General features: G+C 46.2%; 2 protein-coding genes, 1 long non-coding RNA gene and 2 other non-coding genes across 5 annotated transcripts in view; 4 read left to right on the forward strand and 1 right to left on the reverse strand.

The window, feature by feature from the left end:
- Nucleotides 1-6,049, forward strand: part of CLMP (CXADR like membrane protein) — a 97,676-nt gene extending 91,627 nt beyond the window's left edge. The window contains 5 exon segments of the mRNA XM_053900353.1: nt 346-513; nt 975-1,097; nt 2,085-2,226; nt 2,805-3,049; nt 3,052-6,049. Coding sequence (XP_053756328.1) covers nt 346-513; nt 975-1,097; nt 2,085-2,226; nt 2,805-3,049; nt 3,052-3,104 — 731 coding nt within the window. The 3' untranslated portion in view covers nt 3,105-6,049.
- Nucleotides 188-2,894, reverse strand: LOC128776208 (uncharacterized). Its single transcript, XR_008421272.1, has 2 exons — nt 2,780-2,894; nt 188-703 (listed from the first exon to the last, which is right to left on the reverse strand). It is a non-coding gene; the product is annotated as an uncharacterized LOC128776208 (long non-coding RNA).
- Nucleotides 6,050-9,051: 3,002 nt separating the features above from the next.
- HSPA8 (heat shock protein family A (Hsp70) member 8) lies at nt 9,052-13,710 on the forward strand. The gene is made up of 9 exons (XM_019433502.2): nt 9,052-9,178; nt 9,907-10,116; nt 10,449-10,654; nt 10,896-11,048; nt 11,141-11,696; nt 11,910-12,112; nt 12,352-12,550; nt 12,757-12,989; nt 13,292-13,710. Exons 2-9 carry the CDS (start codon nt 9,912-9,914, stop codon nt 13,475-13,477), a joined length of 1,941 nt encoding a protein of 646 aa, XP_019289047.1. The 5' UTR covers nt 9,052-9,178; nt 9,907-9,911; the 3' UTR covers nt 13,478-13,710.
- On the forward strand, nt 11,760-11,847 carry LOC128776373 (small nucleolar RNA SNORD14). Its single transcript, XR_008421436.1, has one exon. It is a non-coding gene; the product is annotated as a small nucleolar RNA SNORD14 (small nucleolar RNA).
- Nucleotides 12,182-12,267, forward strand: LOC128776374 (small nucleolar RNA SNORD14). The gene has a single exon (XR_008421437.1). It is a non-coding gene; the product is annotated as a small nucleolar RNA SNORD14 (small nucleolar RNA).
- Nucleotides 13,711-14,269: the final 559 nt, after the last annotated feature.

Raw genomic sequence — 14,269 nt, forward strand, 5'->3', positions numbered from 1 at the left:
TGAAGCCAGACGCTCAACCGACTGAGCCACCCAGACACCCCTAAAATTTCTAATTAAAGAACAGTGTCCTCTTTGAGAAGTGATGAGGAGGTTTCTGAGGGAGCCTCTGGAAATTACAACAGCACCACTGGAAGCAGCCATGCACACACACGCACACACAGGGGATGGAGGGGGCGTGTATTTCTGGGGGTGGTGTGTAAAGCATAGTTAGGTAGCAAAAGGCTACTGAATCCCCACCCAAAAGTTGACCAGATGATGGCCAGCTAGAGAAACAACTCAACAGGACATAGCTTTTCCACGGAGTCTGGCGTGTGGCCATCTTTGAAGCTTCTTTCTTTTTGCCAGTGAGACCATCAAAGCCCAAGTGTGAGTTGGAAGGAGAGCTGACGGAAGGAAGTGACCTGACTCTGCAGTGTGAGTCAGCCTCTGGCACAAAGCCCATCGTGTATGACTGGCAGCGAGTTCGGGAGAAGGAGGGAGAGGATGAGCATCTCCCTCCCAGGTCCAGGATTGGTAAGTCACCTTCCCATCGGTCTGCTGAGACCACAGAATGGTGCTCTAGCCATGAATCCTAAATCCGGTTTGTCAGCAACTCACCACGTGACCTTGAATGCACGGCCAAATCTCCCTGAGCTCCTACTTTTCATCCGTCAACCGGGACAGGAAAAGAGAAAAATCCATCCTTTCCCTCCTCAAATGGCACCTAAAAGTGGCAGGAGAAATGAGGAAGAAATATACTGCGTAGCCATTGTATCTAAATGATCGTGTTTGGTGTCCCTTACAAGTTCAGTCCTTTGTAACTCTTGGCGGACGCACACGTTAAAAGAACGTTTGCCTTTTCCGTCTTCCAAGAAATCTACCACCTCCTCCTCACCAAATTGTGTTAGAGAATCTTAGGTCAATGATGCACTGAAGCAAACAATACAGAGACCCTGTCCCTCAGGGGATTACAGTCGTTCCTTCTGCTTGTGTAGACTACGATAACCCTGGACGCGTTCTGCTGCAGAATCTCACCATGTCCTCCTCTGGGCTCTACCAGTGCACAGCAGGCAACGAGGCGGGGAAGGAAAGCTGTGTGGTGCGAGTGACGGTACAGCGTAAGTATCCAAACGGGTTATTCCTGTGGTCGCGTCGTGGTTTGGCGTACAGCACCTTTCATCGCAAGTAAGAGTAAGGTCAAGGCCAAAATCTTTATTTCCGGGAGGACGTGGTGACCGTGAAAATAAATTCGGTAGTTGCAGTGACCATGCGACTGGTGTAGCTAACTGTATTTACAAGCGTGTGAATCTGTCAGCTCCCTAAAGAAATGTGTTATGTCCAGGAGGGGACCGGAGGGAGATTTCCTTTATAAATGTAAATTTCCCTTATAAAAGGGGAACTTGTACTTTGTTTTTAGAACTTCTCCTGTGTCTGCTGTTTCTCAAAAATAATCAGATTAAGGGGGCATCTGGCTGGCTCAGTTAGTAGAGCACAGGACTTGACTCTTGATCTCAGGGTTGTGAGTTCAAGCACCACGCTGGGTGTGGAGCCTGCTTTAAAAAAGTCAGCTTAGGGGCACCTGGGTGGCTCAGTCGGTTAAGTGTCCGACTTTGGCTCAGGTCATGGTCTTGTGGTTGGTGAGTTTGAGCCCCGCGACAGGCTCTGTGCTGAGCCTGAAGCCTGCTTCAGATTCTGTGTCTCCCTCTGCCTCTGCCCCTCCCCCACTCGTACTCGCTCTCTCAAAAATAAACATTAAGAAAAAAAATTAGGTTAAAACAGTCCTAATGGCAAAGAGGCATATTTTGGGGTGGCATATTCTGCCACCTTTCAATACCAAGAAGGACAGTCATACATCAAGTGTAAATGGGAAACTCCGAAAGATAGAAAGATCTGGAAATACCCATCCTGCCCAGGACTTATGGGTTTTGTTTGTTTGTTTAAGTAAACTCTACCCCCTATATGGGGCTCAAACTCACGACCCCAAGATCAAGAGTCCTCAAATCAAGAGTAAGCCAGCTAGGCACCCCCGGGGCTTATGTTTTTCAGTTCATGCGTTCCCTAGCTTATGTTTGGTTTTACTTCTGCTTTTGTTTCTGAGAAAACAGATGTACAAAGCATCGGCATGATTGCAGGAGCAGTGACAGGCATGGTGGCTGGAGCCCTGCTGACATTCCTCCTGGTATGGCTGCTAATCCGAAGGAAAGACAAAGAGAGATATGAGGAAGAAGAGAGACCTAATGAAATTCGGTAAACCTCCCTCCAAAATCCCTTGTCCTAGGCTTCCTTTCCAGCTCTGTAGTGACCAGCGAACATAAATGTCCCATTTGCTCTTAACCGTGAATCTGTTAAAAGGATTATTCTGGTAGGCAAGGAGTTCCAGCCTAGGGACAGAAAGTCTGGTTTCCCTTGCCTTTATTGTGAAACTGGCTATCCTCAACTGGTAATTAAAAGATCAACTTTACATTACTTCTGATTCGTGTCCACTTATGAAGGGCCTACAATAAGGAATGGGCTTAACTGATGGGCCGTGAAAGGGTTTGCGTAGACAAACCCCAGATCAATCTCAATGGTAAATGTGTACTCTCCCAGAGTAATAGAGTTGACTTCAGGGCTAACAAAACATCCATTTGCCTAAGTCAACCGCTAAGTCTCAACGACTGGGGAAGTCCCTCTTCCCCTAAATGGCTGCCTTCCAGTGGTATAATGTGAAGTTTACGGCTTGAGGAATTTATTGGGAAGCCTCAGAAGGAAGCAACCGTAGTGGAAGGTGTATCATAGTCTTGCCGGTGTTAAAGTTTACCTTTGCTGGTTTTTTTCCTCTTCAGAGAAGATGCGGAAGCCCCGAAAGCCCGCCTGGTGAAACCTAGCTCCTCTTCCTCAGGCTCTCGAAGCTCACGCTCTGGTTCTTCCTCCACTCGCTCCACAGCAAATAGTGCCTCACGCAGCCAGCGGACACTGTCGACGGAAGCAGCACCCCAGCCGGGGCTGGCCACCCATGCATACAGCCTGGTGGGGCCAGCGGGGAGAGGTTCTGAACCAAAGAAAGTCCACCATGCTACCCTGACCAAAGCAGAACCACACCCGGCATGATCCCCAGCCAGAGCAGAGCCTTGCAAACCGTCTGAATTAGAGTGGACTTGACTCCCATGCTTTCCTAGGAGTCAGGATCTTAGGACTCTTCTAGTCATTGAAGCTCAGTCACCAGCCACACAACCCCCTGGAACCAGATGACCGGTCATTTAAGTAGTGGTGAGCATTGCGTGGATTGGATTGAAATGAGCACTTTCTTTCTAGGACACTGAACAAGAAAAAGGATGTAAACTGCTCATCTCCAAAAAGGCATCTCGTGGTGCCTTGAGACCAGAGTGGGGAAAAGCGGGGGTCCAACTCTGTGTGTTTGTTGGCCAGGACCTGTGGTGGAAAAAGTTGGGGAAAGGGGAACTGAACACTTAAAACTTCTCACCGGAAATGTTTTGTATCAATACTTTGATTCACCATAGTCAAGGGGAAATGAGGTGGTGTTCATAAATTTTCTATGCATTTCTGCAAATCTACTGGATTATTGTGATTATTCAGAGTCAAGGGGAACCCACAGCCTTATATTACACCTAGCTGCACCAGGTACTGGGCATATCACTTCTGAGAAATTTCAAAGAAGGAAGTAACGTTTCTTCTGACCTGACTTCATTTACCGTAAGGTTTGGATGTTAATTTCACAAGGCGCCGAACTAGCGGGCGGTGCCAGTTTTCCCACTCTATCCACTACTAATCTCCCTATTTCTAGTGAACAGTAAGAGAACTAAGAGAGGAAAACAAAACGTGTGACCAGGGACTGCAAAAAACTTTCCACCTTAATCATGTTCAGAGGGTCACTGACAGATATCAGAAATCTATACTGGAACAGTTGTGGACTTTCCCTCAAATCTGATGTCTCTAAGGACTTTCCTGCTGGATATCTCTGGAGCAAGAAAACATTCACTACGTGTCATTTGACAATGTTCTCAGAAGTCTTCTAGAGAAAAAGAGCTCGTTCAGAGATGCTGAAAGATCATCTGACATATCCTTGCATTCTCTTGTGAGAATATATGAAATCAGAATTTCAAGACTGACTATGACTAGAAAGAGAGCTTAGATCGGTTTTCTCTTCATATTCCGTAACATGTCAAGGAGCGGTATAAAGAAGTTTACTATTATACCAAACTTGGAGCTTCCTCCATTTGTTTTCATTTTAGGTTAGGACAAGGACGTGAACCTGGGACTTTTGATAATTCTAAGCCTTAAATTATCAAAAAGATCAAGGATTACCGTTTCCTAATGGCATTGCAAGTACATCATTACCATTCCCTCCTGAGAGGGTGACACAGAATTTCAGTAATTTCCCAGCCTAGCCTCTGAGGAAGTCCAGGTGTGGGCTGGAAGGAAAGGGAATTATATTTAAGGAAGAGCTGGTGAGGATAACTAGTGGGTGGCAGGACAGGGCTGGATGAGTGACTGCTAACATTTGAACTGTTACCATCCTGGAAACAACAGAAATGATTCACCAGGATAACCATCAGAAGAGTTGATTCATGGGGGAAAAAACAAGGTGTGAAAAATAAAAAGGAAGCGGCAGCCTCCAATACAAGAACTTGCCTTTTTAATCCTTTTGACTGTTCTGTTAATCAAAACGGACCAACTATTCTGTTAGTCTGATCATGTGGTAAGAATGTAGGCCTGAAACCGCCCTGCAAGGACCCCAGTGCAGATGTCACCAGATCACCGTGGGTATTGCAAAATATTTATTATTAAAAGGGCAGCAGGTTGCAGGGAAGAAAAAAATCGTGCGGAATTTGGAGATGACAGCATGGTTTCTAAAATGGGAATCAGATGCTTAAAGAGAAATGGTGGATCTGAGATTTTGCCCCATTTCTCTGTTTTTTCACGTCTGTGTTTCTCACAATAGAGCCCTCAGATACTGCAAATGCATTTCCTTCTAAGGTTCTTTAAGAAACAGGGGTTGATCCCTGGGTGAAAATTGTAATCTGAGTTTTATCTTCCTCTTAAAAAAAAGGGGGGAAATAGGAGACACTGAGGAAGTAATGTAAAGAATGTCTATTAATTTAAGAAGGCTGGCATATTTGGAATGCTTCTTATACTAACACTGCCTCATTGTAAGATATTAACTCCCTTCCTTACTCTACTTTTTTATTCTTCTGGTAGTGTGATAACATATCACTTCTGCTATGTGATTCTGAGAATTCTTATTCCTACAGTACCTGAGCCAAACAAGTACACTACGGAGGCTGTGGCTGTACCATCACAAGCAATTTGTTCTTATCATTATTTCTACCTTTGAACCTAAGGTTTCCTGCCTATGCCTTTGAAAGCAGGAATCGGTCCCCTTTGCATGATATGGAGATTTAGATTATTTAAACCTGTTAGTTATTAAAAGACAAATACCAGTTGGATATCCAGATTATTTTGGAAATCTATTCAGAGTGGAAATCTACAAAACAAAAATCACAGCTAACTACCTAATATCTGAGAAATTCTAAGGAATTGAAAATTCTGAGATAAGATGTTCAAGTCTTAGCAATGATAGTGCACTTCTCTTGGAGTCTGGCTTTTGGGTTCAGACATGGCAAATTCTGGGCTTAAGATACAGTTTTGAGACACTACAGGTTTCAAGCCATATTCCATTAACACTGCGAGTCAAATACATTTGATCCTTTAATGGGAAACCAACAAAATGGTAAAATAACTAAAAGGTAGAAGGAAAAAATGTTTGTGGAAGAAGATAACGATGGAATGGTGTGAATGTTTAGAGAATAACCATTTCAATAAAACATATAAACCAAACTGAAATTTGGAAAATAATGAAGTTGATGCCCTTGCTGTTACACTGTGTAAAAATATTTTCCGAATGGCTCATGCAAAAAGATAGAGAATTTTGCTTCATTTCTGGTGTTAAACTGTTCATATTTTAACTTCTAAGTTGCCTTGTAATTGAGACTGTATTTGATCACAAAAACCAAATATTTATTACAGATGCATCTGTATCAGCAATTAAAAAATAAATAAGTAAAGGTGATACTGTAGAAGGTGAAGCTCGTATAACCTGCACTGGAAATTTGTTCATTAGCTTGCTGACAAAAGAAGGATGGAAGAACTCAGCCTACATAGGATCTATTATTTATTGATTTCAGTCCCAAATATACCAAGTACTATTTTCTCACAAGGCAAGATGCTAAGCAGTACTGCAGATACCAAGTTATGGCAGAGTTCCTGCTCTAAAAGACTTTACCAAAAATAAATAGTATTTCTTAAGCAAATATTTTATGCCAAGGTCAAGTGCCAACAGAACTCCACACTTGGGGGTTCAAATAAATCTCAAAAGAAGTAAATACAAGAGATTCAAATGAATCTGAAACAAAGTTCACAGAATTAGAGGAGGTGATATACACAGAGCACTTAGTACATGTGACAGGCTCACATATGTTAAGGACTCCATTCCCCAGTCAAAAACCCAAGCCCTCAGACTTCTTCACTGCAGTTCCTATGCCCCCAAACTTTAATTTTCCATCCTGAATGTGTTTGAAACCTTGTGCATTTAAAGAGGTGGAGACAGGACAGTCATCTTATTGACCTTTAAATCCACAAACTCTGAATCATTCTATGTAATAAGAGCATAGTTCAAGTCCTACAATGTACTTTCGAATGACTGGAAACTGGTTATCTACTCTACTTTAATCACTGCTGTTAGGTGGTTTGGCCCTTGTTCCATTTTCCAATGGTTCAGTAGTTAAAATGTGGGTAGTTCAGAGGTTAGTTAAAAACTGTGATATGTGGGATATAGTTCAGAGACTGTCCTTGATAGGTTGAGTGGGAGAAGACTGTAGATACGAAAGAAAATTGAAGGGAGCCTCCCACAGCACACATCTTCCACTTTCTGGAGTTGAAGTTATAGGTGTTTCTAGAAAGAAAATTACACTGTAGTGTAACTAAAAAACAGACCAGGGGCACCTGGGTGGCTCAGTCCATTAAGCCTCCGACTTCGGCTCAGCTCGCCATCTTGCGGTTTGTGAGTTCGAGCCCCTCATCAGGCTCTGTGCTGACAGCTCAGGGCCTGGAGCCTGTTTCAGATTCTGTGTCTCCCTCTCTCTCTGCCCCTCCCCACTCACGCTCCGTCTCTGAATAATAAATAAACATTAAAAAAATAAAAAAACAAAACAAACACAGACCAAAGATCCTGGAATCAAAAGAGCTAAGTTCCATTTGAGCTCAGCTAGCTGTTAATCCTTCCACAAGTAACATCACTGAACCTCATTTTTCTCCTCATACCGGATGTATATCTCAGAAAACTGTTTTGATGATTGAATGCTATAACAAATAAAAGCACTTTATATGCTGCGAAAACACCATATAAAATTAATATTTTGGGAGGTGGGAAGAAATTAAGTATATACCTCCACGTACTCAAGCCAACTTTGCCCCGGAAAAAGCAAATGTGAAAAGAAAATGTCTCCTTCGTATGTTTGAATCCGTCTGTAGGCTTTACTGGCTTTGACAAGGACAAGGTGTCCTCACTCTTGTGACACCCTTTCTGGAGCCACTGTCTGGAAGGTCTTTCTAATTCCGGCCACACCACTGTGTCAGATAGTGTTAAAAAAATCTTTTCATCTATCTGCCCCTTTATCTATCAAATAAGAGTATCAGCTGCCCTGCCTTTTTGAAAGAACACACTGGAAAACATTTCCAGGTACTGAGAAAGGCTCTTAGAATGACAAGGCCTAAATACCTGCCACCATGCACCACAATTTAATTCTAAGTAGTACTGTTTCGTGGACTCGATTAGTAATGTTTTCGAGATGCCTCTGAACGATCTGTCGCTTCGTTTTTTATAAGTCAAGGCAGGAAAGACATTACATCATGTTACTGAAAATAAAAGCAGCTCCGAGAGTCTAAATCAAGGACACGGGGCTACCGGAACCCAGGTTCCTAATGCCTGATTCTCCTCCACGGAAAAACCTGGCTAAGTTTTTCTTTTTCACAAATAACTGCGAGGTGCGGGACTTGGGCAAATGCAGAGGCAGAGCCGAGACGCCAAACCTGTTCTTGGCGGGAGGTGGGGAGTGGCGGAGTTGTCTGGGGTCAGGGAAGCGGCTTTGGCCACCTATTTTGTCGAGGGTCCAGGCACAGCATCCGGCCTTAAAGGTTCTGAAAAGCCGGAGCCCCTCCAACCTCGGCCTCGAGGGCTGCCGGCCTCCAGGTGCCACGGTGACTGAGGGTTCTGGAGGCTTGGCCTGGCTAACCTGTCTCTTCCTACACCCAAGTGGGGCCAGGCGGCTCCCTCCAGCCACAGATCTGTGCGTCCCTGGGCAAGACACCCTAGTAGCGCTCAGGGGTGGGAACATTCCTCCCGGTTCCTAGAAGGCCGACTTAGCCCAAAGGCACCCTAGATACGAAACATAGGAACGTGGAATCCGGGAGGGCCTAAACGAGCCTCTACAACGCCGAAGTGGGGGGTAGGGAAGACAGAACGAGGACGGAGGGGGGGAGGGGCGCAACAACCTTCGCGGCCATTTTGTCCTCGCTCCACTTCCGTCTTCGCTCCCGGGCTGCCGGGGCCGGACCCCTCCCTTCAGGCCCTGCGCCCGTCCTCCCCCGGTTGCGCGTCGATCCAGATTGCGGCTAGTGCCGCTGTCATTGGCTGCTTCCAAAATTGCCCGCCCCTCTTCCTCCACCTCCTTCCGTCCGCTCCCGCCCGCGCTGACGGGGAGCGCATGCGCAGAAGCGGATGCACCCCCCCCCCCCCCCGACCGGCCCGGCCCCCCGCGCCTGGGGTGACTGAGGACTCCCGCGCGCGGGCTCTCACGGCTCCACCCTCCCTTTCCCCGGGGCCGTTCGGAGAGCGGGGGCGAGAATGAAAGTTCCAGAACGCTGCGGTGAGTGCGTCATCGCGAGGTGGGGTGGGATGGGGGCGGGAGTGGGCGAGGCCCGAGGGTAGAGCCGGCTTAGTCATTGGGGCTCACAGAGATGGCCGCGTGCCCATTGGTCGAGGAAGTCATGATGGGCAGCCGGCAGGGGTGGGCCCCTTCTGGAAGGTTCTGAGGCAGGGTATAAGAGACAGGGTGGCGGGCGGAAACCGGCCTCATTCAACGCGGCGTTAGCTCTCCAGGTAGCTGTTTCTTTGGCAAGCGGGGCCGGGCCCATCCTGAAGGTAAGGCCTGTCTTCTGAGCTTTTGGGAGTTTCTAAGAAACGTGCAACCTACCACCGGGCTGGTCGGGATTGCAGAGGCCCAGACGCTTCTGATCATTTTCTTGTAGGTGGGGGGCCCCCCAGGCCCCTGCCCGCCTGGGGCGCGCTCCTTACGGGGAGGCGGCGGACCTGGCCTTGCGGGCAAGCGGGACGTAGGCTGCAGGCCGTGATGGTCGCCGCGGGGTCAGGGCGGTGCCCGCGGGGAGGCCTGGGCGTGGGCCGCATCCGTTTGCGGGGCACGGGAAGTCCAGCCGGCCCCCTGGAGCGGACCCTTCCGTAGGCTCTCAAAAAGAGGAAGCCGCTTTTGGCACGGGCCCAACGTGGGGGGGAGGGGGCTTCTGAGCACGCCACGCAGGCCGTATTGTGTTGGCTCCGGAGCACGGGGTGGGGGGTGGGGTTGGAGAAGGGTGCGCTGTGAGTCGAGGCCACGTGCTCCTGTCGCAGACCCTCCGGGCAGGTGCTTGATTCAGGGCCGGACTCGCCCGCGGTTGGCACGGTAACACCCCGTTTGCAGCATTTTTCGCTCTGGCCCTCCCGCGTGGTTTCCTCCGACAAGGGCAGTGTTTCTTGGGGGGAGGTGCTGAGTGTAATCTTCTTACCAAAGTGTCCATACCTGATAGCTTGAGGAGCAGGAAGCGTTTCCAAGTGTTGGTGTTTTTTAGCAAACCCTGGGTTTTTTTTTCTTCCAGCAACTATGTCTAAGGGACCTGCAGTTGGCATTGATCTTGGCACCACCTACTCCTGTGTGGGTGTTTTCCAGCACGGGAAAGTGGAAATAATTGCCAACGATCAGGGAAACCGAACCACCCCAAGTTATGTCGCCTTTACTGACACCGAACGATTGATCGGTGATGCTGCAAAGAATCAAGTTGCAATGAACCCCACCAACACAGTTTTTGGTAAGCTGTTAATTGTGAGCAACATGCCTTGAGTTTTAAGTGGTGTAGACTGAATGAGAAAGTTCAAAGTTTATCAATCTGAGGTAGCCATGAAAGTTTTGAAAATAGGAAAAGCCTTTTTAAGAATTTACCTGGTAATTTTGTACTCTTAAATGCTAAAAATAGGGTATCAGATTAGAAAATCTGAGCAATTCTGCCAGAGAGAACTTGAGTCCATTTGACTAATCTGAAGTTTGGTTGCTAGGTCTCTGATCTTCACATTTCAGTAATGGTGTATTAGGGTTCTTACTTGGTAGATGCAATGTAACACTTGACCTGATAAACTTCTTTAGATGCCAAACGCCTGATTGGACGTAGATTCGACGACGCTGTTGTCCAATCTGATATGAAGCATTGGCCCTTCATGGTGGTGAATGATGCCGGCAGGCCCAAGGTCCAAGTAGAATACAAGGGAGAGACCAAAAGTTTCTATCCAGAGGAAGTATCTTCTATGGTTTTGACAAAGATGAAGGAAATCGCAGAGGCTTACCTTGGGAAGGTGAGTAGCCTGCTAATCCTAGAGACCACGTGGCTGGAAGTTGCAGCATTATGCACTAGATTCCCTGATGAATTCATGCATGGGGTTTTGCTTGAAGGATACACGTTAGTAATCTGACTGCCTTATCTTTAGAAAGCATGTGATTGCTATCTTCAGTACACGCAGAAGTAGACGGAGATGGGAGTATTGCTGGGTTTATGAACTGATCTGTAACATGGTTTTGTTTTTTCTATATTTCTAGACTGTTACTAATGCTGTAGTCACAGTACCTGCCTATTTTAACGATTCTCAGCGTCAGGCTACCAAAGATGCTGGAACTATTGCCGGTCTTAATGTACTTCGAATCATCAATGAGCCAACAGCTGCTGCTATCGCTTACGGCTTAGACAAAAAGGTATGTCTCCTTTGTGGAGCTGGGATTCGTTTAACGACTGACTTGAGCCATTGGAGATTTGGATGAGTAATCACCTTGTATTCTAATTGCAGGTTGGAGCCGAGAGGAATGTGCTGATCTTTGACTTGGGAGGTGGCACTTTTGATGTGTCAATCCTCACTATCGAAGACGGGATCTTTGAGGTCAAATCTACTGCTGGAGACACCCACTTAGGTGGAGAAGACTTTGACAACCGAATGGTAAACCATTTTATCGCGGAGTTCAAGCGCAAACACAAGAAGGACATCAGTGAGAACAAGAGGGCGGTCCGTCGCCTCCGTACCGCTTGCGAGCGCGCCAAGCGTACGCTTTCTTCCAGCACCCAGGCCAGTATTGAGATTGATTCTCTATATGAAGGAATCGACTTCTATACCTCTATTACTCGTGCCCGGTTTGAAGAATTAAACGCTGACCTGTTCCGTGGCACGCTGGACCCTGTAGAGAAAGCCCTTCGGGATGCCAAGCTAGACAAGTCTCAGATCCACGATATTGTCTTGGTGGGTGGCTCTACGCGTATCCCCAAGATTCAGAAACTTCTACAAGACTTTTTCAATGGGAAGGAACTGAATAAGAGCATCAACCCTGATGAGGCTGTCGCTTACGGTGCAGGTAATAATCCCACTATTCGAATTAAATGGTTCTAACAGGTGGTCTTGAAAGCCCCACGCTGGCTCGCTATGATGAGTGATTCTTAAACATTCGTAGTTTCCACCAAAAGCTTAAGCTGATGATGGTCTAACTTCCTTGGATGTCTGAGCGATAGACGTTTGTTAGGTAACGAGGTTGGTTTTATTTTATTTTAACTAAACGTTTTTGTTTTAGCTGTGCAGGCAGCCATCCTTTCTGGAGACAAATCTGAAAATGTTCAAGATTTGCTGCTGTTGGATGTCACTCCCCTTTCTCTCGGCATTGAAACCGCTGGCGGAGTCATGACTGTTCTCATCAAGCGCAATACTACCATTCCTACCAAACAGACCCAAACCTTCACTACCTACTCTGACAACCAGCCTGGTGTGCTCATTCAGGTATGTTTTACTGTATTGGTACCGATTCAGTTATGCTTCAGGTCGTATGAGATTTTGGGAAGACTTGTCCTGCTATGATGATCGATTCCAAAACCATTCGTAGTTTCCACCAGAAGTCTTGTGTTGGCCAATTCCTTCCTTGGATGTCTGAGCGAGGTCTTTCCTGGTTGACCTGAACGTCTGTAAACTGGTACGCTGTGATGCTTGCAACTCCTTAGTAATTCTCATTTCCTACCAAGGTTTATGAAGGTGAGCGTGCCATGACCAAGGATAACAACCTACTGGGCAAGTTTGAACTCACAGGCATACCTCCTGCCCCCCGTGGCGTTCCTCAGATCGAGGTCACCTTTGATATTGATGCTAATGGCATTCTCAATGTCTCTGCTGTGGATAAGAGCACAGGAAAAGAGAATAAGATCACCATCACAAACGACAAAGGTAGGCACAACTTTGGCACTTTTTCCTTTGTCTTAAAAGATCGGGTCTGGGGTCATAGGGACCATAGATCTTATAAAATCTGTCCAAGGGCATTGAACCCAAGGGCTTGCTTCTAATGGATTTGGAGCATTAACGGTTAAGGTTGGCAGGATAACTGAAGGTTCAATGTCAAAAGTTCTGTCTAAAAGACCAGTTAACTTCCACAGGTCGCTTGAGCAAGGAAGACATTGAGCGCATGGTCCAGGAAGCTGAGAAGTACAAAGCTGAAGATGAGAAGCAGCGAGACAAGGTGTCCTCCAAGAATTCCCTTGAATCTTACGCATTCAATATGAAAGCAACTGTCGAAGATGAAAAGCTTCAGGGTAAAATCAACGATGAGGACAAACAGAAGATTCTGGACAAGTGTAATGAGATCATCAACTGGCTGGATAAGAACCAGGTTTGTTATTTCTAATAAATTGGGAGTGGGGAGGGTATGGGGTTTCAGCAAGATTAGATGGGATTTTACGATACAAATCGGTCACAGTGATGAATGGTCCATACATTCGCGGTTTCCACCAGAACTTCAGGTGTTGGCAACTTAGATTCCTTCCTTGGATGTCTGAGTGACCCAAGAGTACATTGGTAATTAAGACTCCTATGTGACGGTAGGTCTTTGCATTTTAGGAACATCAGGTTGACTTGGTAGGAAGTTTCCTCCTTTGAGGAACCTATAGTAAAGAATTGTTTTTTCTTCTTCAGACTGCAGAAAAAGAAGAATTCGAGCATCAGCAGAAAGAGCTGGAGAAGGTCTGCAATCCCATCATTACGAAGCTGTACCAGAGTGCAGGAGGCATGCCTGGAGGAATGCCTGGAGGCTTCCCTGGTGGTGGAGCTCCCCCCTCTGGTGGTGCCTCCTCCGGGCCCACCATTGAAGAGGTTGATTAAGCCAACCTGAGCATAGGTCTAGCATTGTTCCACACAAAACATTTGAAGGACCCAAATTTGTAGCAAATTCCATGGCAGTGAAGTTGAGCTGCTATAGTTAATAAAACTGGGCATTCTTGATACTTGAATATGGAATATGTGCACAAGGAAAGGAAATACAACATTGCACTTTATAAGCACTGTATTGTTAAGTGGAAAATGCAATGTCTTAAATAAAACTGTATTTAAAATTGGCACCATATGATTGTCTTGAGTCTATACAAGGGCAGCAGGCATTTTTGGTTTGGGGCTGGATGGATATTTGGCTAACTGCAAATCACACAAAATAGTATTTGGGCAGTTCTGGCTTTCAAAAGAAGCCTCGGGTTAATGAATTCATGTTAATGTTGTATTTGGGGTTTGAGATTTAATAGTAAAGTGAACTTTGAATTTGCAGATTTTTCAGTGTTGGGAGAACTGTTGATGGGAAGGAAGTATTAAAAATATCAGAAGGGGTTTTTGTGCTTGGATGGTCAGTCTGAACAGTGAAATAGTCCGGAAGTAGCATTAAGCATGTGAAACTGACCCACGTGGAACTGTAAAGCCCTGCGCCAGCACGTTTGATCACGGTTCTGTTCCTTTTTCTCACCTTGGCTGGGTGGGAACTTGAAGGGGGGGTGGCAGTGGAGTTTGAGGAGGGTAGGGTTTATTTACCCATAGAATCAAACCATGAGCATCTAATTCTGACTTTAATACCTAAACTCCGATTAACCTTCAGGGACTTAGCTGAACAAACATTGCTACATTTCCACT

Source organism: Panthera pardus, unplaced genomic scaffold (assembly GCF_024362965.1).
Source record: "Panthera pardus isolate Hobbes unplaced genomic scaffold, ASM2436296v1 HiC_scaffold_12, whole genome shotgun sequence".
NCBI classification, from domain to species: Eukaryota; Metazoa; Chordata; class Mammalia; order Carnivora; family Felidae; genus Panthera; species Panthera pardus.